At 42.4% G+C, this 27,324-nt stretch overlaps 1 protein-coding gene and 1 pseudogene across 1 annotated transcript in view; one reads left to right on the plus strand and one right to left on the minus strand.

Moving 5' to 3' along the window:
• The window catches only part of INO80D (INO80 complex subunit D), a 50,044-nt gene that overhangs the window by 8,788 nt on the left and 13,932 nt on the right, over positions 1-27,324 (plus strand). The window contains exons 2-6 of the mRNA XM_054722752.1: positions 5,983-6,023; positions 8,705-8,797; positions 8,902-9,148; positions 13,311-14,056; positions 24,844-24,952. Coding sequence (XP_054578727.1) covers positions 8,931-9,148; positions 13,311-14,056; positions 24,844-24,952 — 1,073 coding nt within the window. The 5' untranslated portion in view covers positions 5,983-6,023; positions 8,705-8,797; positions 8,902-8,930. The remainder of the gene's footprint in view (positions 1-5,982; positions 6,024-8,704; positions 8,798-8,901; positions 9,149-13,310; positions 14,057-24,843; positions 24,953-27,324) is intronic.
• On the minus strand, positions 20,001-20,453 carry LOC129150783 (60S ribosomal protein L22-like; annotated as a pseudogene).

Below are 27,324 nucleotides of genomic sequence, written 5' to 3' on the forward strand. Positions count from 1 at the left end.
GGCATAGCACTTCTTTATGGATTAGAGATATGATAGTATTTAAATATTAGCGTGTATAAGACATTTGATTAAGATCATGTGGACTTTATATTTATATATTCTGTTTCTCCACTCTTTATATTTTACAAGGAGTGTCACAGAGTGAAGGCCATGTGAACTTCACCTTTGGTGGAGTAGGGGTAAAGAGCTTCAGTGGTGGGAGGCTGGATGTAAAAAAATGAAAAAAATGTAGGGTCTTTTCCCTGAGAACTGCCTTAGTGATTTTGTCATAATGTCTTCTTTAATAAAAGAAAGGAAAAACCTATTAGAGGAATAGTTGTTTCCAGTTTATAGACAAAGCGATTTTGATATTAAATAATACTCACTTAGAAAGAAGTTAGATTTCCAAGCAGAGGGCCATTTTCCCCAAACATTCTTTCCTTTTATGATATTTAAAGTGAGTGAATTCATCAGGGAATTGAAAGTTTAAGTATAGAGATTAAGTTGAGCTTTTAAAAGAGGGATTTGAAAATGGAGAAACCAGCTGATTGTTCAAAAGTAAAATGCAAAGAATGATATAAAGTTGGCTTTTAATAGGACTTTAAAACATTAAAAATCAGAAAAATTAAAAGAAATTAAAAACATTAAAAATCAAATACATGGGAAGAAAAAATTAATCACAGGTGTAAAAATATTAAGATGGCAGAGAAGTTTTTTATAAGAGGTTGAAATTAAACACCTTTTTGTAATGGCATAGAGATGATTAGCGAAAGCTTTCTTTCCCACCTAGTGGCAAATGCTGAAAGAGGGCAATTGGATAGATTACTGAATTCTTAGCATTAGAAGGATGTTGACTAGGCAGATTTTAATACATTCTTATTTTTTTTGTTTGTTTTAAAAATACATTTTAAAAATATGTTTTTATTGATTTTAGAGGAAGGGAGAGGGAGAGAGAGCTAGAAACATCAATCAGTTGCCTCCTGCACGCCCCCTACTGGAGATCAAGTCCGCAACCCAGGCATGTGCCCTGACTGGAATTGAACTGTGACCTTCTGGTTCAGAGGTCAACGCTCAACCACTGAGCCATGCCAGCCAGCCTCTAAAGTAGTTTCTAGTCCTTAAATATAAAGACATTAGGTCAAAATGGAAAAAAAAAAACACCACAAGCCCTGTATAAAATAAAGAGGCAGGCCTCAGGCATTTTCATTCCAGACGATATGGGAAAAAATATACAAATTTTGTAGATAAAAAAAGTATCTGACCCCAGAATTTTATGTCCAGATAAGCTATAGTTTAAGTATATTATTTAGTTGACATATATTTCCAAACAGAAAAACCATGGCTGAGATTCCATAAGTCAGCCTTGTGTTGGGGGTGGAGAGGAAGGGGAGATAGAGAAGAGAGGTGACTATGTTATAAACCATTGAATCAGAGATCAATTAAAAACAAAATGGATTAGTGAATAGCACGGAATAAATTTAAATGTAGAACCAGCATTAAAATGTTATAAACTGCCCGGCTGGTGTGGCTCAGTGGTTGAGCATCAACCTATGAACCAGGAGGTCATGATTTGGTTACTGGTCAGGGCACATGCCCATGTTGTGGGCTCAGGTTACAAGCTTGATCCCCAGTGTGGGGTGTGCAGGAGGCAGCTGATCAATGATTCTCTTTCACCATTGAGGTTTCTTTGTATCTCTCCCTCTCCCTTCCTCTCTGAAATCAATAAAGGATGTATTGAAAAAAGGGGGGGAAAGTTATAAACTATGGCAATGTAAAAATCATAATACAAGGAAAAAATACTGCATTTGGGATGTGTAGGTTAGGAAATTTTTCTCATTCATAACATGAGATCAATCATGATAATGCTAAGCATACTAATTTTCTTAGTGTGCAGTAAAAAAAATGTTATCTAAAGGACACAGACTAAATCTTCCAAGAAAATAGACTATGTAATAAAAAGAATCAAAATCTAAAAGCAATGTAAAAAATCCTTATATGATAAAAGGCTAATATGCAAATTGTCCCCTTTGGAGTTCTACTGACCAGGAGTTCGACTGCTCGCTATGATGTGTGCTGACCACCAGGGGGCAGCGTGGAATGAAGGCCCCGGCCAGCAACAGGGGGAAGGAAGGCCCCAATTGGCCCTGATCACTGGCCAAGCCTAAGGACCCTATCCATGCACGAATTTTGTGCACCGGGCCTCTAGTCTATACTAATAAAAGGTTAATTTGCTAATTAGACTGGGAGACCTTCTGAACATCCGGACAAAGCCATGGTGGCAGGGCCAAGGCAGAGGCAGTTAGGGGCGATCAGGCCAGGAGGGGATGGCAGTTGGGGTTGAGCAGGCTGGCGGGGGGGGGGGGCATTTGGGGGCGAGAAGACTGGCAGAGGAGGGGACAGTTGAGGGCGAGCAGGCCTGCAGGCAGAGTGGTTAGGGGCGATCAGGCAGGCAGGCAGGTGAGCGGTTAGGAGCCAGCAGTCCTGGATTGCAAGAGGGATATCCCCCGAGGGGTTCCATATTGGAGAGGGTACACAGGCTAGGCTGAGGGACACCTCCCCCACCCCCACCTCACCCCCGCACAAATTTTGTGCACTGGGCCACTAGTAAAATAATAAAATTAAGATGAAATATTTTCCAAGTAAATAAATATAAAAATTATAAATTGGATAAACCCATTTATTAAAGGAAAATGACACTCAGATTAGAGCAGAAAAGTCAAAGCAATTAAGAGATGTCATCTAAATGGGACCAGCAGATACTATTTTAGTACATGGTTTAGGCTTTTCAGACATACAATCTCTGTTGCAACTGTTCAGCTCTACTGTTATAGCATGAAAGCAGCCATGGACAACATGTAAGTGAATTAACAGATTAGTCCTGTATGCCAGAGTTTTCTGACCCATTATTTAAAAACAGTGGGTAAATATGTAACTGGCAAATTGAAACAACAAAAATGAGAGTTTATCACTTGAGTTGCATTTCCTAATGATAAAAAAGGATAATCTAGTGGTTATGAATCTTATATGTCAAATAATACAGCTTTAAAATTTATAAAACAAAAAAATATATGGAGAAATAGACAAATCATATCATAGTAGGGGATTTTGACTGATCTCTTTCAGCTCTTGATAGAGCAAGCGGACAAAATATCCTATCTAATAAAAGAGTAATATGCAGATTGACCATCACTCCAACACTCAAGATGGCTGCCCCGATGTGGTCAAAGAAGGCTGCCCCCATGTGGACACAAGATGGCCACTACAAGATGGCCAGCAGGGGAGGGCAGTTGGGAGGGACCAAGCCTGCAAGGGAGGGCAGTTGGAGGCAATCAAGCCTGCAGGGGAGGGCAGTTAGGGTGACCAAGCCGGCAGAGGAGGGAAGTTGGGGGCGACCAGGCCTGCAGGGAAGGGCAGTTGGGAGGGGACCAGGTCTTCAGGGGAGGGCAGTTAGGGGTGACCAGGCCTGCAGGGGAGGGCAGTTAGGGGCAAACAGGCTGGCAGGGGAGCAGTTAGGCATCAATCAGGCTGGCAGGGGAGTGGTTAGAGGGTGATCAGGCTGGCGGGCAGAAGTGGTTAGGGGCAATCAAGAAAGCAGGCAGGCGAGCATTTGGGAGCCAGCAGTCCTGGATTGTGAGAGGGATGTCCGACTGGGCCTTAATGGGCAGTCAGACATCCCTCGAGGGGTCCCAGATTGGAGAGGGTGCAGGCTGGGCTGAGGGACAGCCCCCTCCCCCCCACCCCACCCCCGTGCACGAATTTCGTGCACTGGGCCTCTAGTGTAATAATATAGTGGATGTTAATACCATGATATATGGTGTAACAAACAACATACCCTGGGTACAATGAATGAGTTTTAACAAGAATCCTTATTAGGCCCCAAAGACAGTCTCAGTCAAATCCAAAAAAAAAAACCAGAAATATATGCAGATATGCTCCTTATTCTTAACTACAACTGAAACAAGGAAAACATAAAACTCTACCATCCTACATAATAGGTAATATGTAAATTACCATCACTCCACTACGCCCACGATTGGGCCAGCAGGAGGCGCAGGGGGCGGGATTCGGGGTGGCCAGGGTGGTGATTGGGCCGGCAGGACGCTGAGCTCGCATCGCCAGCAGCGGCGCGAGCTCAGAGTCTGCGCCATGGCTGTGCTGCGGCACAGAAGGGGCCTCTGGGGCAGCGAGCGGGCGTTTGGAGGCTCCGGCTGACGAGGCGGCGCGGCTCCCCGGGGAGGAGTCTGGCGGCAGTTGGGCCGCAGGAGGGTGCAGTGGTGTCCGCAGAGGACATGGGTTTCCACGCAGCCCGGGCAGGCCGAGGGAGGGCTTATGAGGGAGCCGGAAGGTAGAGGAGGCGGCGGCAAAGGCAAGACCCCAGCCTGGGCTCCAGCTGCCGGAGGACCACGCCCCCGCCCCGCCTCACCCTAGGGGCCCAGGGACTTTGGAACTGCCAGCCACACCGGGTCCCGACCAGCGGACAGATAGCTACACGTGCATGATTTAATCATGCACTGGGCCTCTAGTCTAAAAATATATAACTCTTGGGTCAAAGGAGAAATTAAAATATCAAATCCAAATCAACTAAAAAGTGCTGATATTCAGAATTCTGTGTAATAGTACCTTTGGGATATGGCTAAAGCAGTACTCCGGAAGATTCATAAATTACTAAGCAAGAAAAAATGAAAATAGAATAATTCGGCCCAAAGAAGTTACAAAAAATAATAAATGAAAAGCAAACAGAAAGTGTATCGCTCTGGCCATTGTGGCTCGGTTGGGTGTCATCCCACGCACCAGAAGGTTGCCAGATTGATTCCATGCCCAGGTTGTGGCTTGATCCCTGGTAGGGGGTATGCAGGAGGCAACTGATCGATAGTTCGCTCATACATCAATGTTTCTCTCTCCCTCCTCCCTTCTTTTTCTAAAAATCAATAAGAGAAAGTATTATCAAAGTTAAAAGCAGCAACTGATGAATTAGAAAACATACATGGAGATACTAATAAATCCAAGAGATTTTGGTTCGTTGCGTTTTTATTTTAGAGGATACTGGAAAAAAACATGAAACAACCTCCTGTTGAACCTGTCATGAAGAAAGGGACAAAGCACAGATATCACATATGTGTATGAATGAATATACTGAATATGAGAAAAAAAATCACATATATTTAGAAAATTAAATATAACAAGTCATATTGCTAAACTGTATGGGGATAAATGTTAAAACCTGATTCACTATGAAAAACCAGTACTAAGCCCAGGCAACCTTCTAAGGAGCATTATAACTGCAGTGCTTTTTAACTTGCTCAAGAATATAGAAAAAGAGAAATATTCTCTAAATTATATTTTGAAATATTTATTTATACCAAATTCTGGCAAAGCACACAAACAGAAAATTTAGACCTTTCTCCTACTACAGAAATCGTAAATATTAGCAAGTGTAACTCAGCAACACATTAAGATAATAATACATAATGACCAAGTTGCTTTCACCCCAAGACTGTAAGAAGAGTTCAGTATCAGAAAATAATAAACACCATATTTTTAAAAGTATGAAAGAAAAATGATCATTTTCTCTAGAAGCTGAAAAAGAATTTGGTAACATTAATCATTAATTCTGAGGTTTTTTTAAAAAATAGGACAACTTACAAAAATAGGAATTACTTGATACTTTCTTAACATAACAGGAAGTCATGTTAAAAGTCAGCATTATTACCTTGGCGGCGTGGTTCAGTTGGTTGGGTGTCGTGCAGTGCACCGTAAGGTTGCCAGTTCAATACCCAGTTGGGGCACATGCTCAGGTTGTGGGCTAGATCCCTGAGAGGGTGCGTGATTATGTTTTGCTCTTGATCTTTTTCTCTCCCTTCTCTCTCTCAAAATCTATAATTTTCATTTGTTCGTTGTTTAACATGTCCGAGGCTCAGTACTTGGTGTGTTGCATGCTCTATCATTTGATCCTTGGAGCAGCTTGATGATAACATAGCTACTATTATTATCCCTATTTTACAGATGAGAAAACTGAGGTTAAATGACTTGTTCAGGATAACAAAGTAAGTCCAGATTCTGAACTTGAGCGAATATGTCTTCCGACTCCTCAAGCATTTATGTGTCTTGCCATTCACTTGTATAAGGAATTTCATATTGAGTTTAGTAAAGGAGGGAGTATTTTTTGAGGCTTTCTGTAGCCGGTATCTAAGCTGCTCTAACAGCCATGTGGGTGACTTTCAGAGTGTAGAGAAAGGGTGTTAGATCACATCAGCCCACTGCAAGCCTGACTTGACAGATTAGTTGATTCAATTTTATTGTAGACCATGTGGTCTTATCTTATATGATAAAAGACTAATATGCAAATCGAACTGCGGAATCACCGGTCACTATGACACACACTGACCACCAGGGAGCAGACGCTCAATGCAGGAGCTACCCCCTAGTGGTCAGTGCACTCCCACAGGGGGAGTGCTGCTCAGCCAGAAAGAAGTGCAGAGGTGGTGTGGCAGGAACCTCTCCCACCTCCATGTCTGACTGATGGCGTAGGCCTGCTCCCCAGGGGTCATCAGTCGGACATCCCCCAAGGGCTCCCAAACTGCGAGAGGGCACAGGCCGGGCTGAGGGACCCTTCTCCCCCGAGTGCACAAATTTCATGCACCGGGCCTCTAGTAATATATAGATGCTATTGCTGGAACTTTGTGTTTAGAGAGGTCTGAGTATTGTGTCCTTTCTTCCATTTCTAACTAAACCTCCAAAGACTCATAAACCATGATTATTATCCTACTAGCTTTCCCGTTGCAGGAAAATTCCTGCAATGGGATTTCCTGCTGCACTCTACCCCGCCTCCGTTCCTCCCTTGCCGCCCGCCTCGCCTTCTCCTCCAGCCCGCCCGCGTTTCCCTTCGCCCCCGGCCCCGCCTCCGCTCCACCTTTATCACCCGCCTCACCTTCTCCTCCAGCCCGCCCGCGTTTCCCTTTGCTCCGCCATTGTCGCCCGCCTCCGCCCCGCCCCGCCCTTGCCGCCCGCCTCACCTTCTCCTCCAGCCCGCCTGCTTTTCCCTTCGCCTCCGGCCCCGCCTCCGCCCCGCCCTTGCCGCCCGCCTCGCCTTCTCCTCCAGCCCGCCTGCTTTTCCCTTCGCCCCCGGCCCCGCCTCCGCCCCGCCCTTGCCGCCCGCCTCGCCTTCTCCTCCAGCCCGCCTGCTTTTCCCTTCGCCTCCGGCCCCGCCTCCGCCCCGCCCTTGCCGCCCGCCTCGCCTTCTCCTCCAGCCTGCCCGCGTTTCCCTTCGCCTCCGGCCCCGCCTCCGCCCCGCCCTTGTCACCGGCCCCGCCTTCTCCTCCAGCCCGCCCGCGTTTCCCTTCACCCCCGGCCCCGCCTCCGCCCCGCCCTTGTCACACGCCCCGCCTTCTCCTCCAGCCCGCCCGCGTTTCCCTTCGGCCCCGCCTCCGCTCCGCCCTTGCCGCCGGCCCCGCCTTCTCCTCCAGCCCGCCTTCGTTTCCCTTCGCCTACGGCCCTGACTTCGCTCCTCCCTTCTCCTCCCCCCGCCCCCCTGGCTTGCTTGCTTCTTCGAAGCTTTACTCCCCTTTGCAGCTCTTGGCTTCTTTCGACACTGTCTTGATATGCAAATTAGCCGCCATCTTTGTTGGGGCAATTTGCATACTCGTCCTGATTGGTTGGTGGGCGTGGCTTGGCTGGTGGGCGTGGCTTAGGTGTAGCGAAGGTGCGGTCAATTTGCATATTTGTCTATTATTAGATTAGATTTATTTTAATTGGGAGTGCCATGTAGTACCAAGCACTGAACTGAGTGGTGGAAGTGTGGTTGGGTGACTAGTCTTTGGGCTCAAGAAGTTTATAGTTTAGTGAGCTAAGTGAGGGGGAAGATTGGAGGGAAAATTACTTTTTTTTACAAACAGGAATTTGCTCTTTTTTAAATTTCATAAAAACATTTGTTACAAATTGCCAAACACTTGTCAACTTATCAAAAAATGTAGACTTTCTGAGGGAAGTTTGCTGTCCATTGGCATTGTAAAGAGATTCAGGTTCTGAAAATAGGTATCTTACCTTATAATAGACAAATATGCAAATTGACCGCACCTTCGCTACGCCCAAGCCACGCCCACCAGGAAACCGTTGCAGGAACGTTGGGGTGTGGCAGAGCCCAAGGCTGGGAAAGCCTCGGGCGGAGGCTTTCCCGGCCTTGGGCACCAGCGGGGAGCCTGCACGGATCGCAGGAAACCACTGGGGGTCGGCTCCTGCGATCCTTAGCAGGGATGTTGGGTGCGGCCGAGCCCAAGGCCACCGCCCGGGGCCACGCCCCGACCCTGAAAGAAGGCAGAAGGCAGTGGCCACAGCCAAGGCCTGGGTCCCCGGTGCCGGCAGAAAACTGGTGCAGGCAGCCAGGTGAATGAAGGTCTATTGCACGAATCTTCGTGCAAACGGGCTACTAGTAGCCTATAAACACCAGTAATGAGATGAAAAGACCTTATGGCATTTGTTTGGTGGAAAACCCCTACCTGTTTTGAGGTATTTCCAAAACTTAACCAGAGGAGAAGTTATTTAGTTCAGTTTGGAGGGGTAAGGTAACTTAATATTTTATGCCTCTTATTATTTTAATTCAGTATTGGGACATTGGATTACAATGAAGACTCCACCCATTAGAAGGGTGATATCCTAGTATTTTACTTCTGAGATGAGCAAACTTTTGCTTATTTCACTTTGTTAACTAGCCCTTTTGATATTTTTATAGACAATCTGCTTCATCTTGATTCTGCAGCATTCCAAAGTGTGGTATCCTTGGGGTTCTCTTAACATTGCTATGGTGCAGAAGATTTAAAATCAGGTATGGCTATGGGGCCAGAAGTCGCTCAGTAAAATTCTCAACTTAATCTGCCTTATACTCTCTGATTTATCATTTGGGTTTCTTTTTTTGTGGTGGTCTTTTAGCTGATGTTCACAAGGAATAGAGTCACGTGATGTATGAAGGGAAACATATACACTTCTCTGAGGTTGACAATAAGCCCTTGTGCTCATATAGCCCCAAACTGTGCAAGCAGCGGCGACTCAACGGCTACGCTTTCTGTATCAGACACGTTCTGGAGGACAAGACTGCCCCCTTCAAGCAATGTGAATATGTGGCCAAGTATAACAGCCAACGCTGCACCAACCCCATCCCCAAATCAGAGGATCGTAGGTAAGAGCTGCGAATGGGACTCAGCCTTTGATTTATTAGGCTGGGGTTTTTCTTTTTCTTGTCCTTTTTCCTTTTACATACAGTGAATGTAAGGATGCTTTCCTGGAGTAGTCTAAGTAAACTTTGAAATGCTTCTAAAGATGAGAGACTGGTAATTTAAAAAAAAAAAAAAGGAATAGTAAATTTGGGGAATCACTTGAAAAGTACTGTTTCAGTATTTTCTTTTTATAGTGATTTAATAGACTTGCTAGGATTATAAAAATAAAAATTTCCCCCCTTAAAACTGTTGCTTGAAGTCTTGGTACTGATGTATTTAGTTTGCAGTCTTATAAAGTGTTTCTGACTTGTCATCTGCCTAAATGAGAAAAATTATAGGAACTACTTAGGTGTTGAAAGTAATGATAATAATTTTGGAACTTTAAAATCTGTGCTTGAAAGGTAGAAAAGGAGTTACTTAAAAGAATGATTTATTGAAAAGGAGTTACTTAAAAGAATGATTACTTGAATCATTTACTTTTTATCAGACTTCTTTTTGGTTAAAAAGAATTCCATATAGAGTATGTTTACTATAAATTAGAAACTGTATTTTCATAGTATGGGTGGCTTTTATCACTAGAATTATGAATTTATGCTTTGCTGAATTAAAAATAATACAGGAAGGTGTTTTAAAGAAGTCTTATGCTGGTTGTTCATCTTTCATATTTGTAGGAAAATTCACACTAGATTTCACATATGATCTCTTTTTCTTCAGTTCTACAGAATCAGTATTGATCAATGTAGGTTATTACAGAGGCGTGCATGCTTATTTTATAAGACAGTTTCAAATATTTGTTACTTTTAGGTAGATACTTTGAACTTTGTACTTTTCTCTAAGAGGTAAAAAGTTCATCTTTGTTCCCATACATAAGCAAATGTCACCTGCATAAAAGGGTTGAAAAGGAATATGTATTTTATATTCAGAGTGAGCAATTTTTACCCTTTTGGGGTGAAATAAATAGTTTGTGTTGATAGAGATCCCACCAAAACGAGTATAGTATAATGTGGTGATTTGGGAATACTCTGTTAGAATTTCTAATGAGCACTTAAGGCGTCAAATTACAATACCCGAAAGTTAGAAACAGCTGCTTAGTGAGGCAAGGAATAAAATTTTAATCTCAGGTGAGAAAGGGACCACTGTATTAGAGTAAACATATCTGTCCATTTGGTTTTAGCAGACTAAAAATGATAATTTCTTACCCCTGCCCTTTTTAAACTTAAAGAATGGAAGAACTTGGATTAATTTTTTACTTCAAGCTCCATTATAAACACATTTCTATAATTTTGTCTTAAATTCCATTTTTCATAGTTGTGATTGTTAACCTTGGATTTTTTAAAAATTCAGCTGAAGCAAGTATTATAGCTTACAGCAAGCAGTAAAGTGAGTCACTTCGAATTTGTCCAAAATATTCTGTGAAGCATATGCCTTCACCTTTATATTCTAAGTAATTTCCTCTTTTTAGAACAAGATAAGGGAAAGGATTTTTGTGTTGCTATGTGAAGAGAAGCTACTTTTTTTTTTCAAAATTGGTCCAAGAACATATATATATATATCCTTACCCGAGGATATTTTTTCCATTGATTTTTTTTTTAGAGAGAGTGGAGGGAAGGGGGGAGAGTGAGAGAGACACATTGATTGGTTCCCTCCCGCACTTGTACTTGCCTCCACCAGGGCCAGGGATCGAATCTGCAACCCAGGTATGTGCCCTTAACCTGGAATCAAACCAATCACCCTTCGATCCGTGGGCCAATGCTCTAACCACTGAGAAAAACTGGCCAGGGCTTTAACTTTTTGGGTATTAATATTTTTGTTTGTAGGGTTGTTTGAAAATAGAATTAAAGTAGACTTTAGCACAAGGTAATATTCTTATGTTACCTCAAGAATTCCAAGTTGAATTTATGTAATAATATCTTGACCTATGTATAAATATTGATAGTTGTAACTATACTATATGACATACTATAGAAAAGATTAATATTTTGAAAATGTACTTTCATTATTATTGATGCAGTTACTCCTTGGACACCTAGGTATTTGAGATGGTTTATATATTGTTTTAGAAAAAAATTTTTAAGGATTTTTTTTCCATTGATTTTTTTTTTTTTTTTTTTTTTTTTTTTTGAGAGAGTAGAAGGGAAGAGAGACAGAGAGAGAGAAATATCGGAGAGAGACATATCGATTGGTTGTCTCCCACACATACCCCGACCAGGGCTGGGGATTGAGCCTGCAATCGAGGTATGTGCCCTTGACTGGAATCGAACCTGGAACATTTCAGTCAGCGGGCCAACGCTCTGTCCACTGAATCAAACCGGCCAGGGCTCAAGGATTTTTAATGGACAAAATTATCTGGTTGGTGGTCAGCTAGAGGAAGCTTCTTGATATCTGGTGTCTAGCTTATCTGTTGTATATAATAAATGCTAACTTATGGGTTCCAGCTGTTTGAAATAGAGTAGTGTTATGCTCAGTAGAAGTACTGGTATAATTAAAAAGTAAAAATTATTTTCTAAGCTAGGGCTCATTATTGTAGTCTTGGTTTCAGAGATCAGTGGTTATATTAAGTTGGTTATTTTAATATACTATTTTAAATTTAAGTTTGCTATAATTATATATTTTACTAGTATGTATATATTTGCCAGGAAAACTCATCATCTGTATGTTTATTTTCTAAAACAGTCTAAGATAAAATTCACATCCCATACGTTTACCCTTTTAAAGTATATAACTCAGTATTTTTTAGTATATTCACTGGGTTGTGCAACTGTCACCACAGTCTAATTTTACAACATTTTCTTCCCCCTAGAACCCCATTAGCCGTTACTAATTCTTTTAGACTAGAAATTCACGTTTGCACTTATTTTAAATGCTAGTAAGCTGTTCTAGGTGTGAAGAGGTGGAGGTTTAGGAGTTCGACTGTTGTGATAGTGCCGCCAGTGAGGCTGCAGTGCGTGCAGAGCGAGGCTGAGGGAGGACTGTTCGTGCATCAGCCTCTGCTGTGTTACATGATGAAGCACATAGTGGCCTCATTTACCAGTTCAGGCTGCCCATATGTCAATGACCAGGAAAGTCTGATTTGTAAATTAAAAAAACAACCCCACCTTATTTTTCTTCACTGAAAAAACTAATCCATTTGTCAAGTTGAAAACAACAAAACCATTTATTCTATATTAGAGGCCCGGTGCATGAAATTTGTGCACAGGTAGGGTCCCTAGGCCTGGCCAGTGATCAGGGCTGATTGGGGCCTTCTGGCTGCCAGCCAGGCCTTCCTTTGTTCCACACCGCTCCCTGGTGGTCAGTGCATGTCATAGCAAGCGAGCAAACTCCAGGTCTCTTGGTTGAACTCCCGAGGGGACAATTTGCATGTTAGGCTTTTATATATATAGATTGGGAAGTTTCTACAGTTACTACAGTTATCCCTGAAGCCCTTCCTCTTGTTGGCCACAGCTTTATGAATCTGTTCTCTGTGTGTGTAGATCATACAGTGGATACTTGACATTCTTAAGGGTTATGTCATAAGATCTTTTTAAATAAATTGATTTATTAATTTAAGAGAGAGAGATTTGTTGAAAAAAAATGATTTATTTATTTGAGAGAGAGAGAAATTTGTTGTTCCACTTATTTATGCATTCATTGGTTGATTCATGTATGTGCCCTGACCAGGGATCAAACCCAAAACCTTGGAGTATCAGGAGGACTCTCTAACAACTTATGGGCCGGGGCCCATAAGATCTTTATGAATTTCTAAATACTTGAATGGCTTTAGAACACATATTTTTTTCTCCAGAAGAGAATTTTAAGTGACTCTTATGAGTTACTCTGTTTGCTATGAATACAGGATAACAAAGCGGCCTGAGAAGCAAAAGCTGGGCCACTCAGTATTTGAGTGACTTCTGTCTGGTGGCCTCTGTATGTGTACAGTCACATATTTGCTTCAGCAACATTGCCAAACTTTGAGGATTGCTTCAGAGGAGTGGAAGTTGCATATATGAAATTCATGCATGTCAAGAGTTACTCTAATCATGCATTTTTAACATATTAAGATTCATATTTTATAAAATGTAGTTTTATATTTTGCTTTTCTTAATATATATCATGAACATTTTCCCATGTATGTGTGTGTTTTTAAAGGTACTGCAACAGCCACTTGCAGGTACTTGGCTTTATCCCGAAAAAAGAGAGGAAGAAAAAGAATGATCCTATAGATGAGGTAAAGGTCAGGCACCAGATGGATACCATGGCCTTTAGCCTGGCGGTGCCCACGTTGGCCTTGAAGATGCCCAATGGACTGGATGGAATGTCCCTCTCTCCACCGGGGGCAAGGGTCCCTCTCCACTACCTGGAAACCGAGTTGGAAGACCCGTTTGCTTTCAACGAGGAAGATGATGACCTAAAGAAAGGGGCAACTGTGAGAAAGAAGTTGCAGAGCAAGTTGGCCCAGAATCGTCAGCGCCAGAGAGAGACAGAGATTTTAAAAGTTCGGCAAGAGCACTTTAGTCCCCCTCCTGCACCTTCCCAGCAGCAGCCTCCGCAGCAGCACTCCAGCCTGTCACCTTTATCCGCGTCTGTCAAACCTCCAGCGCCACCGCAGGGCTTAGTCTGCAAGTCACCTCAGCCTCCGAACACCAGCCTACCACTGCAGGGAGTGGCCCCCACCACACACTCTATAGCACAAGCGAGGCAGTTGTCTCACAAGAGGCCTCTGCCCCTCCTGCCATCCAGTAGGGCTCCTGTCGTGGACCCGCCCAGGACTGACCGGGTCCTTATGAAAGCCACAGCCTTCTCTCCACACTTCTCTTGTATAAGTCGCCTGCAGAGACTGGTGAAACTGTGCACTCAGAAGCATCAGTTGGACACTGATCTGTTTCCCCACTTAGGTGAGTTATCTGTTTTACCGTGTCATCTATGTGTAAGACAACAAAATGTGCCCTTTTTCACGAGGCTTTATTTTTCTAACTACCCCATATGTGATGGGGTAGAATACTTGGATAGAGTGTCCCGTAGAAGATTCTATATTTAGGTAGACCACCTTAAAGTACATATGCTGCTGGAGAGGGTAATACTTGGTGAACAGGTTACAGAAAAAGGAGTTGGGAGTTTAGAATGCCAGTCATAGCTTGTAATAGTAGTAGAGGCAGCAGCAGCAGCAATAGTAAAAGGCAGTTGTGTTTGATTGTATGCCTCTGTGGTCTCAGTACCTGTGTGTCCAGTGAAGTTTTCTACATGTCTTATCGTAGGACTTTGGAATAATGAGAACATTGTTAATATCTGCCAACAGTTTAAAAAAGAAAACTTGAAAAAATTCCCAAAGCAATAAGTTTTCATGCTTAAGAAAATTTCTCTTTGATCCCAAGTTTATAAAGATATTCTAAATTTTATATTAATAGTTTGATTGTTTTTGATCTTTAACTCATTTGGAATTTATTTTTGAATGTGGTATGAGCTGTGATTCTGACCTGAGGAAAAATTATTTGCATGAGATGACAACAATAGAAAAATGGGGAAAGGATGGGAATAGAGGAAGAAGAAATGTAAGTTGTCAATAAACAAATAAATCTCAAGCCCCAAAGCAGGAGGGAAATGCAAATTAAAGTAATAACAAATGATTATCAGATTGGCAAAAATTATATCCAGTGTTGATGAGGATATGGGATCTCAGACATTGCTGGTGAGTAATATTACAGTATTTGCTAAATCAAAGTATATACTATCTAAATAAAAAAATAAAAGAAGTAATATGCAAATTGACCATACCTCTGCTATACCACAAGCCACACCCACCAGCCAATCAGGAGCAAATATGCAAATTAACTAAACCAAGATGGCTGCAGCCATGGATAGAGCAGGAGGCTTGGGTTTCCACGGCAATGGAGGAAGCCAAGCTTTCCACCTGCCCTGGCCTGCCTTGGCCTCCGCTTAAGGCTACAAAGTTTCAATTATAGAAGATAAATAAATCCCAACAGAAATGGCTGCTGCCACAGAGCAAGCAGGAGGCTTGGCCCCGCTCCAGGCTACAAAGTTTCAATTATAGAAGATAAATAAATCCCAGATACCAGGGCCTCTGCTTGGGTCGCGGGGGGTGTGTGGCTGGCCTGCATACCACCACAGGCCCCTCACTCAGGCCACCCCATGCCCCAAGGGAACCCCCACCCTGATCTGGGATACCTTCAGGGCAAACCAGCCGCACTCCCCCCCCCCCCCCCCATGCACCAGGCCTCTATCCTATCTAATCCTACTATCTAATAAAAGAGTAATATGCAAATTGACTATCACTCCAACACACAAGATGGCTGCCCCCATGTGGTCAGAGGTGACTGACCCTATGTGGACACAAGATGGCCACCACAAGATGGCCAGCAGGGGAGGGCAGTTGGGAGGGACCAGGCCTGCAAGGGAGGGCAGTTGGGGGCAATCAAGCCTGCAGGGGAGGGCAGTTAGGGGTGACCATGCCTGCAGGGGAGGGCAGTTAGGGGCAAACAGGCTGGCAGGGGAGCAGTTAGGCATCAATCAGGCTGGCAGGGGAGTGATTAAGGGGTGATTAGTCTGGCAGGCAGAAGCAGTTAGGGGCAATCAGTAAGGCAGGCAGGCGAGTAGTTGGGAGCCAGCAGTCCTGGATTGTGAGAGGGATGTCCAACTGCCCGTTTAGGCCCGATCAGGCCTAAACGGGCAGTCCGATCAGGCCTAAACGGGCAGACGGACATCCCTTGAGGGGTCCCAGATTGGAAGAGATGGTGCAGGCTGGGCTGAGGGACACACACATACACACACCCCGTGCATGATTTTCGTGCACCGGGCCTTTAGTAAATATATATATATATCTCCAGCAAATTTACTTTAGGGATTCTGTCTTATAAATAACAATAATCAGAATGTAAGGATCTTTTTTCAAAGATGTTTATTACAGCATTGCTTGTAATATTAAAAATCTGCAAACAATCTTTATAACCAATAGGAAACCTTGAGTAAATTATGATACATCTACATTTTTGAAGTATTATGCAGCTCATAAAAAGAATGAATGAAATCTATATTTTTACCTGGCTGTGTCCATGGTATGTATTAACAAGTAGAAAAAAATCAAGAGGCATTGTAGTATCTTATTTTTGTAAAAGTAAATGAACAAGGGACATCAGTATATCTGTTGCTTGAGTATATGGATAGATGTTTGCCTGTTAGATGTGAGTATAGGTCAAGTGCGAGTGGATATACACTGCCAAGCTGTTACCATTGGCTGCCACAAGCAGATGGAGTGGACAGGGTCTGTTTTTAAGTAGCTGGGAGTGGTAACTCCTCTTATATAGCTTTATTGTTTCTCCTATTACTAAACCACGTATGGCTTTTGTTTATTAAAAAAACAAACAAAACTTATATAAACAAAAATAATAAAATACCCCACATCTTATTAAATTGGGTTCCTGCTATACGTACAATTTTGTAACTGTTTTAAAAATTTTGGTAATGTATTATCAATTAGTAATTTTTCATACACAACATAATTTGTCACAGCTGAATACCTTTTCTAATTTAAGTAATTTCCATTATAAAGTTTTGTAGCTGTATAGCCTTGCAGTAAAACAATTACTGTCACATCTTTAATTTTTCCTTCAAATAGATTCCTAGAAGCAGAATTGCTGATTCCAAACTTTTGCATTTTAAAAAAGGTTTTTGATATGTGCTGCCAAATTTTCCTTCAGAATTATTTTGTCAGTTTACCCTTTTGGCAGTGAATGAGAATGACAGCTTCTCTACATTCTTTATAAGCATGGGTATTAGATATTGTTATTAGTAGTACTATTATAATTTATGTTTGCAAATTTTATAGAAATTTTGCTTTAATTTGCATAACTTAGATCAGTGTTTCTCAAATTTGGGGCTTTAGAATCCCTTTACACTCTTAAAAATTATTGAGGACAACATAGAGCTTTGTATATGTGAGTTATATCTATTGATATTTACTGAATTAGAAGTTGATACAGAAGTTTAAAAATAATTCATTTAAAAATAAAACTCACCACATGTTAACATGTTCTTTTTATGAAAAATAACTATGCTTTCCAAAACAAATATCATGTGAAGAGCAGCATTGTTTTACAAATCTGACTATCTGATGTGTTAGAAGATAGTTAGATTCTCATATTTCCTTCTGTATTTAGGCTGTCATTATATGCAGTTTTGGTTAGTAGATGAAAAGGTGGCCTTACACATTTGTAATTGGAAAAGGGAGGAATACTTTAATTACTTTTTTTCAAATAATTGTGGATATTCTTATTTGATTCTACACCAAAACTTGTAAGAGTTAATTTCTTTAAAAGTAGTTATAATGTGGAATCTGCTGTCAGATGAAGGAATTTTACATACTGTTACATTAAAATCCATTACCTTGTACTTGAATAGGTAATTTTCTAAAAATATCTTTTATTTATTGATTGATTTTAGAGAGAGGAAGGGGGAGAGAGAAAAACATTGATTTGTTGCTCTACTCATCCGTGCACCCATTGGTTGATTCTTGTTGTGCCCTGACTAGGGATTGAACCCAAAACCTTGGCATATGGGTACCATGCTCTAAACAACTGAGCTACCCAGCTCATTATATAAAAACTAGAGGCCCAGCCCTGGCCGGCTTGGCTCAGTGGATAGACCGTTGGCCTGCGGACTGAAGGGTCCCAGGTTCGATTCCAGCCAAGGGCACATGCCTGGGTTGCGGGCTCGATCCCCAGTAGGGGGTGTGCAGGAGGCAGCCGATCGGTGATTCTCTCTCATCATTGATGTTTCTATCTCTCTCTCCTTCTCCCTTCCTCTCTGAAATCAATAAAGAAATATATTTTTAAAAAACACACACACACAAAAAAAACTAGAGGCCCAGTGCACAAAATCTGTGCAAGAGTAGGCCTTCCTTCCCCCGGCTGCTGGCACTGGCTTCCCTCTGGCACCCGAGACCCGGGCTTCCCTCACAGTCCTGGCTTCATCTGGAAGGACGTCTGGTCTAATTAGCATATTACCCTTTTATTATCCTATCTAATAAAAGAGTAATATGCAAATTAACCATCACTCCACTATACCCACAAGCCACGCCCACCAGCCAATCAGGAATATGCAAATTAACCCCAACCAAGATGGCTGTGGCCACGGAGCGAGCAGGAGGGAGGCTTGGGTTTCCCCGGCGATGGAGGAAGCCAAGCTTTCCACACACCCTGGCGGGCCCAGCCTCCACTCAAGGCTACAAAGCTTCAATTATAGAAGATAAATAAATCCCAACAGAAATGGCTGCCGCCACGGAGCCAGCAGGAGGCTTGGCTCCGCTCCAGGCTACAAAGTTTCAATTGTAGAAGATAAATAAATCCCAGATACCAGGGCCTCTGCTTGGGTCGCCGGTTGGCGGGGAGGGGGGGGGGGGGGCGTGGTCGGCCTGCAAACCACCACAGGCCCCTAGCCCAGGCTGCCCCATTCCCCAAGGGAACCCCCACCCTGATCTGGGACACGCTTCAGGGCAAACCAACTGGCCCCCACCCATGCACCAGGCCTCTATCCTATCTTATAAAAGAATAATATGCAGATTGACCATCACTCCAACACACAAGATGGCTGCCCCCAGGTGGTCAAAGATCCTGTCCCCATGTGGATACAAGATGGCCAGCAGGGGAGGGCAGTTGGGAGGGACCAGGCCTGCAAGGGAGGGCAGTTGTGGGCAATCAGGACAGCAGGGGAGGGCAGTTGGGAGGGACCAGGCCTGCAAGGGAGGGCAGTTGGGGGCAATCAAGCCTGCAGGGGAGGGCAGTTAGGGATGACCAGGCCGGCAGAGGAGGGAAGTTGGGAGTGACCAGGCCTGCAGGGAAGGGCAGTTGGGGGGGACCCAGGCCTGCAGGGGAGAGCAGCTGGGGGTGACCAGGCCTGCAGGGGAGGGCAGTTAGGGGTGACCAGGCCTGCAGGGGAGGGCAGTTAGGGGCAACCAGGCTGGCAGGGGAGCAGTTAGGCATCAATCAGGCTGGCAGGGGAGTGGTTAGGGGGTGATCAGGCTGACAGGCAGAAGCAGTTAGGGGCAATCAGGAAGGCAGGCAGGCGAGCAGTTGGGAGCCAGCAGTCCTGGATTGTGAGAGGGATGTCCGACTCCCCGTTTAGGTCCGATCCCGGTGGGCAGTCGGACATCCCTTGAGGGGTCCCAGATTGGAGAGGGTGCAGGCTGGGCTGAGGGACATCACCCCCCCCCCCCATGCACGAATTTCGTGCACCAGGCCTCTAGTTATAGATATACTAAAGAATCAAGATTTAATGAAATAAGCCATCTTTAATAAACAAGTGCTTTAACAGGAACATCCTTAAAACTTTTATTGCTTTTATTTAACTGCAAGTCCTGGTGTGAAACATATACTGACTTCTAGTACAGTTTGTAGCCACTGCCTTGACTCATGCCAGCAGTTTAGCCATCGTAGTGGTTGTTGTATCATCAGTGTAACTGTCAACACATTGAAAAAGACAAGTAATTTCTTAGTTTTATTTTAAAGACAGTGTCGACCTAAGGAACTCCCTTGAGAGAGTTTCAGGGACTCCTGGGAATCTTTGGACCATACTTTCAGTGAGAACTGTTATTTTGGATTATTAATATAATTGTGAATATTTGTTCATATGGGTTTTTTGGGGGGTTTTTTTGGACATTTGTATTTTACCTTTTCAATTTTTCAGTCATTTTTAATGATGTGTTTCTAGGTTGTTTTTTATTAGTAAGAGCTTTTTATGCATACTTTGTGTTTGTTATAATACCTCTCCTCCTTCCCATTTGTTATTTGCTTTTAAATATCTGTTATGATTTTGGCATTGAAAAGTTAATTTTTTTGGTTCCCAAGTTTTATTCAAGAACTCATACAAAATGTGCCAGATTAATGAGCTTTAATCCTCATCTTCCTCCTACTCTTCATACTGGTTTATCTGGAAGTAACACAATTTGTAACTCTTTGCTGTTAGCAACTATGCACAACCAGTCACGTAGATTATTCTTCTTCAAATATTTTTTGGTGAGATATTTCAAATACCTTTTGGAGAAAGGCACTTCAGACGTTACAGTGATCTTACTCTTGCTCCTTTCAATGGTTACAACCCCTCTGCTGAGATTGCCAGCTTTTCCGTTCACTTTGATCTCTCCTGAAGAAACTGCTCCAAGTAGGCAGCATCCATGATTCCATCTTCTACGGGGTGGGTGCAGTCAAGGGTAACTTCAGAACCTGCTTCTTTTTTTTTGCCCTTCTTTGCCATGAGCTTTTTCATGGGAGCCGTGGCGACCATGGAGTCAGAAAAAAAAGAAAAGTTAAAATTTTTAGTGTAGTCTCTTTTTTAAGGATTTCTTCCTTTTTAGTCAGCTCCACCCTCCCCCATCTTGGGCTCTCTTCATCCCATCAGTATTTCACCTATATATTTTTTTAGTCCCTTTATTATTTACACTAGAGGCCTGGTGCACAGGTCGGGGAGTGGGGGGAGTGGGGGGAGCAGGGGGAGTGGCCGTCCCTCAGCCCGACCTGTGATCTCGCAATCCGGGATGCTGCATGCACCAGTGACCATATTTTTCATACCGGTGAAAGGCATCTTGCTGTTGTATGGACAGCTACGTTTTTTTGCCCTGATTATAAAAAGTAGTATATAACATGATCCTTCTGAGGCAGTAGTACCATTTCCCCCATCTTATGGGTGGAAAAATTGAAGCAGAGAGAAGTTAAGTAATTGGCTTTGTCACACAGTTATAAGTGTCAGAATCAGGGCTGACCACAAAATGTGCAAGTCAGAGTCCATGCATGTCATCACTGCATCATCCTGTTTTCTTCAGTGTTAGAGTAGCTTTGCCAGGTTTTAATTTTTAAATCTAAGAGACTGTTCCCAGTATATAGGGTAGGGTCCCTAGGCCTGGCTGGCGATCAGGGCCATCTGTGGGGCAACCAGCAGGTGGGGTGATGGGGGAGAAGGGGGGCCCACTGGCACCTGCCTTGGCTGGCGGCCAGGCACCGCCTGCTGGCCACCCCTCCCCACTCATCTGCCCCCTGGTGGTCAGTGCGCATCATAGCGACCGGTCATTCTGCGTCGTTCCGCTGGTCGGTCGATTTGCATATTCGGGTTTATTATATAGGATTTTAGTCATCAATTTGGAACTCATGAGGTGTTAGTTTTGAGGCAGAGATCTAACTTTTCCTCCCCGAATTTTTGCCTCTTATTCTATCACTTACTTATACCATCTACTAGAATTTTTACTCTTCTGGATGCTGATAATTATTTAGCTTTCGATTTTGAATGTTGTGTTGAGGGATGATTTCTATCATGTTGAACGGAATGAAACTTGCAGTAAAGCATTGTCTTTTTCTTTTTTAACTCAAACATATTAGGAGCCCAAGTTTTCAAAACAAAGATTATTTTGGAGAAACCAAAAATTGTAATGCACTGTTATGACCAAACATTGTCTGCATTAATGTCAGCAAAAAATACTTTTAAAAAATGCAGTCTTGTAATTGGCTTTAGCACTCCTGCCTGGGCTGGTTATCTCAGTAACTTACATTAAAACTAGTGATAATGAAGCCAAGATGAAAGGTTTGCTTTATTGGACAGTTATTTTATAATAGGAGAAACACTTACACTTTATGTTCTTAAGATAGTATAGGTGTCTTAGTAGAAATTATAACTTCTACAGATAACTCCTATTCTAATTTTTCAAAGATGCCTAAATGCCATTTTGTATTTGAAAGAAAGAACACACCATTCAACATCCTGAAGCTGATGCTGTTGTGATCACTTGTTTTTTACTTTAAAAAAAACAAAACAAATTACTAATTATTTTAGTTGAGAGAAAGTAACTTACTTTTGAAAATGACCTGAAATCTTCAAACTAGATTTGAGGTTTCTTATGCCTATGGCAATGTGTTCTTTAATTCTAAGCATTTAAAGTTTGTATTTCCATTAACTTTATCTTAATTTCTCTACTTACCACATGTAAACTTATTTAAATTATGTAAGAAGCCCTGGCTGGTGTGGCTGAGTTGACTGAGCATGGTCTGATGCACCTAAGTTTCGCTGATTCAATACCTGTTAAAGGCACATTCCTGGGTTGCACCCTCAGTCCCCAGTGCGGGGCGTGCAGGAGGCAGCCAATCTATGTTTCTTTCTCTCTCTCTCCTCCCTTCATCTCTCTCTCTCAAATCAAATTTAAATCTTCCATAAGATTTAAATTATGGAAGAAATCTGTGAAGTCCTTTTAAATTTAACTTTAATTAGTGGCCAGGTGCACGAAATTCGTGCACATTAAAAGGGGATTAATTAGAGGAAATATTTTAATATTGCTATTTGCCCTTTCTCTATAATAGAAGTGTCAGAGATGAAAGAAAATTAGTAAAAGTATATGAAAATCTTCCTCCTGTCAGAGTCTGGGGTGTGATGCGGGATCCAGAGTCAAGTCCCTGCCCACCCGCGGCACCTCCAAATTGCATGAGACCTGGCCCCACACCCATTGGGCGAGATCCAGACCCAGCTGGCCCCACCCTTGTCAAGCCCTGCTGGGAGGGGGTGTGCAGCCTCAGGTCCCCCGGCGCACCCTCAGGTCTCCTGCTCAGTGCCGGGCGGGGGACATGCCTTGAGGTCCCCCGTCAAGCCCTGCCAGACCGGGGGCATGGCCTGAGGTCTCCCGGCCCGGCGCTGGGGTGGGGGGTGCGACCTGAGGTCCCCTGTTAAGTCCCACTGGGCGGGTCCTCTGCCTGGCCCAGCGCTATGCAGCCTCAGGTTTCTGCTGATTGCTCATTAAGGTTCGTTATGGGAATTTGCGGAGGCGCAGCCATCTTGTGTTATAGAAATCCCCCGCCTCCGCTGTTGGTGCTATCATCTTTGTTACAGCATGATGGTCAATTTGCATATCCCCTCTTTATTAGATGGGATTAGAGGCCCATTGCACGAAGATTCGTGCAATAGGCCTTCCTTCCCCTGGCTGCCAGGACCGGTTTTCCTCCGGGACCCAGGCCTTCGCTCTGGCCACAGTGGAGAAGCCAAGCCTCGAGCCTAGGCTTCTCCACTGTGGCCACAGCGAGGCTAGGCTTCTCCACTCTGGCTGCAGCGAGGTTTGGCTTCTCCGCTTCGGCCACAGCGAGGCTTGGCTTCTCCGAGAGCCAAGCCTCTTCAGTCTTCAGTCTTCGCTCGGGCTGGAGCCTTCAGTCTTCGCTCCGTGCCTGTGTATGCAAATTAACCCGCCATCTTTGCTGGCTTGTAGGTGTCATGGAGGTATGGTCAATTTGCATATTTATCTTTTATTAGTGTAGATGATTTTTGACGGTCTCAAGAAGGAAGATGTAGAATACTAGTAATCTAATTAAAGTTTAATAGCAGCATTAGTATATCACAGTAATGTAGTCTCACATGCTGTCATATTTTAGGCTCATCATTGTCAATATTTATCAAGACCTCTTCAATATACACAACTTTTAAACAAGCAAAACCTTTCTGTTGGAAGCTAACAATTATCCAGTCATTAAAAGCAATAGCATTTAACAAAATAAGTAAGCATTGTTCATACTATATTTCTATACTTTTCCCTATAAATTTATTTTTCAAAATAGAACACTAAATGGGTTAGCTGTTGTTTAAAAAAATTAAAAGAAACCCAAGCCACCCTGCTCTTTCCTCTTCCTATGGAAGGCAAGAGCCAGGGAATGGCTCCGCCTGCTGGATGAGTCCTTTCACACACACACACACACACACACACACACACACACACACCACACACACACGTGTTGGGAAGGGGATGGGATGTCTTCTTTCTAGGATCCTTCTTTGTTGAAGTTAGAGTGAGTTTACTGGCACCTTTTGACTTTCTTCTTGCCTGAACTTCTTTTCTCGCCGTTTTGAATATGTTTTGTTTTTCGGACATTTTAGGTGTATAATGTTTTGATACTTATAAAAATCTACCCTTTTTTTTTTTACTTGAACTTTCTTTGCTTGTGTTGTTTCTACTCCATTTGTGAAATGTCTGATAAAAGAAGTTCATCCTTCCATAAAAAATAATGAAATCTGACAGTATGGGTAGACCTAAAGGTTATTATGCTAAGTGAAATAAGTCAGCCAGAGAAAGACAAATACCATATGATTTCACTTATAGGTGTAATCTAAAGAACAAAGTTGAAACAAACTCATAAACATAGGCAAGAGACTGAGGGGAGGGTGGTTGGGGGACTGGGTGAAGGGATTAAGAAATACAAATTGGTAGTTACAGAATAGTCACAGGAATATAAAGTACAGCGTAGGGAATACAGCCAATAATGTAATTAATAACTATGTATGGTGCCAGGTGGGTACAGGAAATATCGAGGGAAACACTTTGTAAAGTATATGATTATCTAACCACTATGCAATACATCTGAAACTAATACAAAATAATACTGAATGAAAACAAATTGGGAAAAAAACACAACGAAAAAAGCTCATTGTTGAACTATGGCCTTTTTGCTATAACGTCATTATTTGAGACCTGAGTGTATGTCATATATTTATTATTAATGTCTTTGTTAGATAGCACTGACACCATCAGGAGGCACTTATTCATACTGTGGTAGCACTTGCTATTGGTTTTAGGTCACATATCTCAGGTTTCTTTTTATCTAAATTTTAAATTAAAGTAAATTTTTTCTCACTTGCAATAATCTTTCCTGTCCAGGGTTGGACTGGTCTGAAGAGAGCGGAGAGGAACTGGAGGACTCGGAGCAGGCCTCGCCATACCAGGTTGCATGGTCCATCCGAGAAACCCTCAGATATGAAAGACACACGTAAGTCTTCCTTTTTGTTTTTATTCTTCAGTTACCACTGTAGCCGATGGATTCTTCCTGTGTGTGCAATTTTTAAAAAATTTATTGGATCTAGTTTTATTGTAAGAGAGATAAAATTGATTCTACTTGGAAAGAAATGTACTATATTGTTTGAGGAAAGTTACTCTTAAGTTTTCTTAGTTAATTTGTTTCTGTACCTTTCCCAGGTATCACTGAGGAAAATAATTGTAATAGAATTACAATAGAAAGGGATCTTAGTGATTATCTGAGCCCATTTCCTCATTTTACAGAAGAGGAAATCAGGGCCCAGCTAGGTTAAGGAACTTAAGTCCCATTCTTTGACTTCTCCTTATCTTTGTTGGCCCTATCCCCATAGTAGCTGGAAATAGTGCTTTAAAAAAAAGTTTTTATTAATTTTCTTTTTTTTGAGAGGGAGAGATAGAAACATTGAGAGAGAAACCCCCTACTGGGATCAAGCCTGCAACCCGGCATGTGCCTTTACTGGGAATCTAACCAGTAACTTCTTGGTTCTGAGTCGATGCTCAACCACTGAGCAACACTGGCACGGCTGGAAATAGTGTTTTTGACTTCACCTCTGTCTTCTGTAAGATTTATCTATTCTTTAATATTTTAATGCACTGAATATTTCTAATGTACCAACATGTTTTTCAAGATAATCTCATGAAAGGTTCTTGGTGGAAAGGTTCTTGGTAGATTAATGCACAGCTCCTTCAGTGATAGTGAGGAAGCCAGTGTTGTTGTTTTATGTGCCTCAGGCCAACTGGTAGAATTTCGCAGTAGCATTGAGTAGACATACATATAGGCTTAAAAATATGATTTGTTAGTACATCCAGAGGTGATGAAGCTTAGGGAACTGATTCACTAGACACGGATGTCTAAGCCAAAATAAGCAGTGTACAGTGAGACATGTAATCTTTAAGTAGTACAGATGTTCTCTAAACAGAACTACATGAGAAGCAAAATACAATCTGAAGCTTACTTAGGCATGGAATTAGAGCAAAGAGAGTTAGTTAGATTTACTAATGGCCAGTGTCCTTAACTTAGAGTCTGATGCATCCCTTTGCAGTCCTGGGATTTATTTCCCATTTATTTGTCCTTGCCTTCCCTATCTCCTACACACTATAGGAGAATGCTATATTTTTTTCTCCCTCTCTTGAAGTTCCATTTTAGATGTCATTCAAAACTGTTTCCTTACCATTAGCATACTCTTTCTTTCTTTCAGATAGAAGTACAATTGAGCTTTTGGATCTGTAGGTTTAGAAGTCCTATCAGATTTGGAAAAATTTTGGCCAAGTTTTCTTCAATTACTTTTCTTCCCCCTTCTATTTGAGAAACTCTAGTTACAAATATTTTAGGGTGCTGGAAATCATCCCCTAACTTACTGATGTCCTGTTCATTCTCCCCAGTATTTTTTCCTCTCTCTGTTTCATTTTAGAAAGTTTCTATTGCTGTCTTCAGGTTTGTTTTTTGACCAAGCAGTTCAGAAAGAGATTTCCTCTACTTCCTTTGAGACCAAAAATGCATCCATAAGCCTATCTTATCCTGTATGTAGTTGCGTTGGGTCCCTTGGAATATCTCAGTTGCCAAATTGCCATAAGTCTTTTACCCTTTTTTGTTTCAGCTGTTACCTGTATGTGAACAACTCCCAGGTTTTTTTCTCAGGTCCAACCTTTCTTTTGAGTTAGAACTGCTGATCAGATATTTCTTATTAAATATTCTGCCATACCCTAAATTCAGTATTTCTAAAATTAAATTCATTATTTTCCTCAATATGTGTGCCTTTTTCTGACTGCCCTATTCTTATCAGATGTTATCTTCTTGCTCTTTTGTTGTTTTTAAAAAGTAAAGTAAAAAAAATTTTATTTGGGGAATTTCATGCCATGCCTTGAGATTACAGACAAGCCTGAAGTCTTAGGAAATCAGGTTTGGAATTTACTGCTCTGTATTTGGAATTATTAGCATTTAAATAATTGTAATGCATGTACTTACATTGTGATCTTACATATGTCATTTCTTTTCATTCTCTTAACCTCGGGGGTAGGCAGGCCAGGCAGCTGTAGCTCTCACTTCCTTGAAGGAAGGAAAGTAGCACACCTTGAGAATGCAGTAGGTGCCAGGCCTTTCCACTGCTGGTAAATGATGGGAACTGGCCCTTCTCTTCCCAGTCAGCTACTGTTCAGTAGCAAACCCACGTATGTCACAGCATCTTAGAAGTGGGAAGCATGTTGGATTTTCTAGTTTAGGACCATCCAGGGATGGTCTGTGGACCTGCTCTGGTCTGCAAACTTGTTACTGGTCCACAGCAAGGACACTGTGGAAATTACGAGTAAGCTCTGAACACTTCTGTAAAG

The sequence above is a fragment of the Eptesicus fuscus genome, chromosome 11, assembly GCF_027574615.1.
Source record: "Eptesicus fuscus isolate TK198812 chromosome 11, DD_ASM_mEF_20220401, whole genome shotgun sequence".
In the NCBI taxonomy this organism is placed as follows: Eukaryota; Metazoa; Chordata; class Mammalia; order Chiroptera; family Vespertilionidae; genus Eptesicus; species Eptesicus fuscus.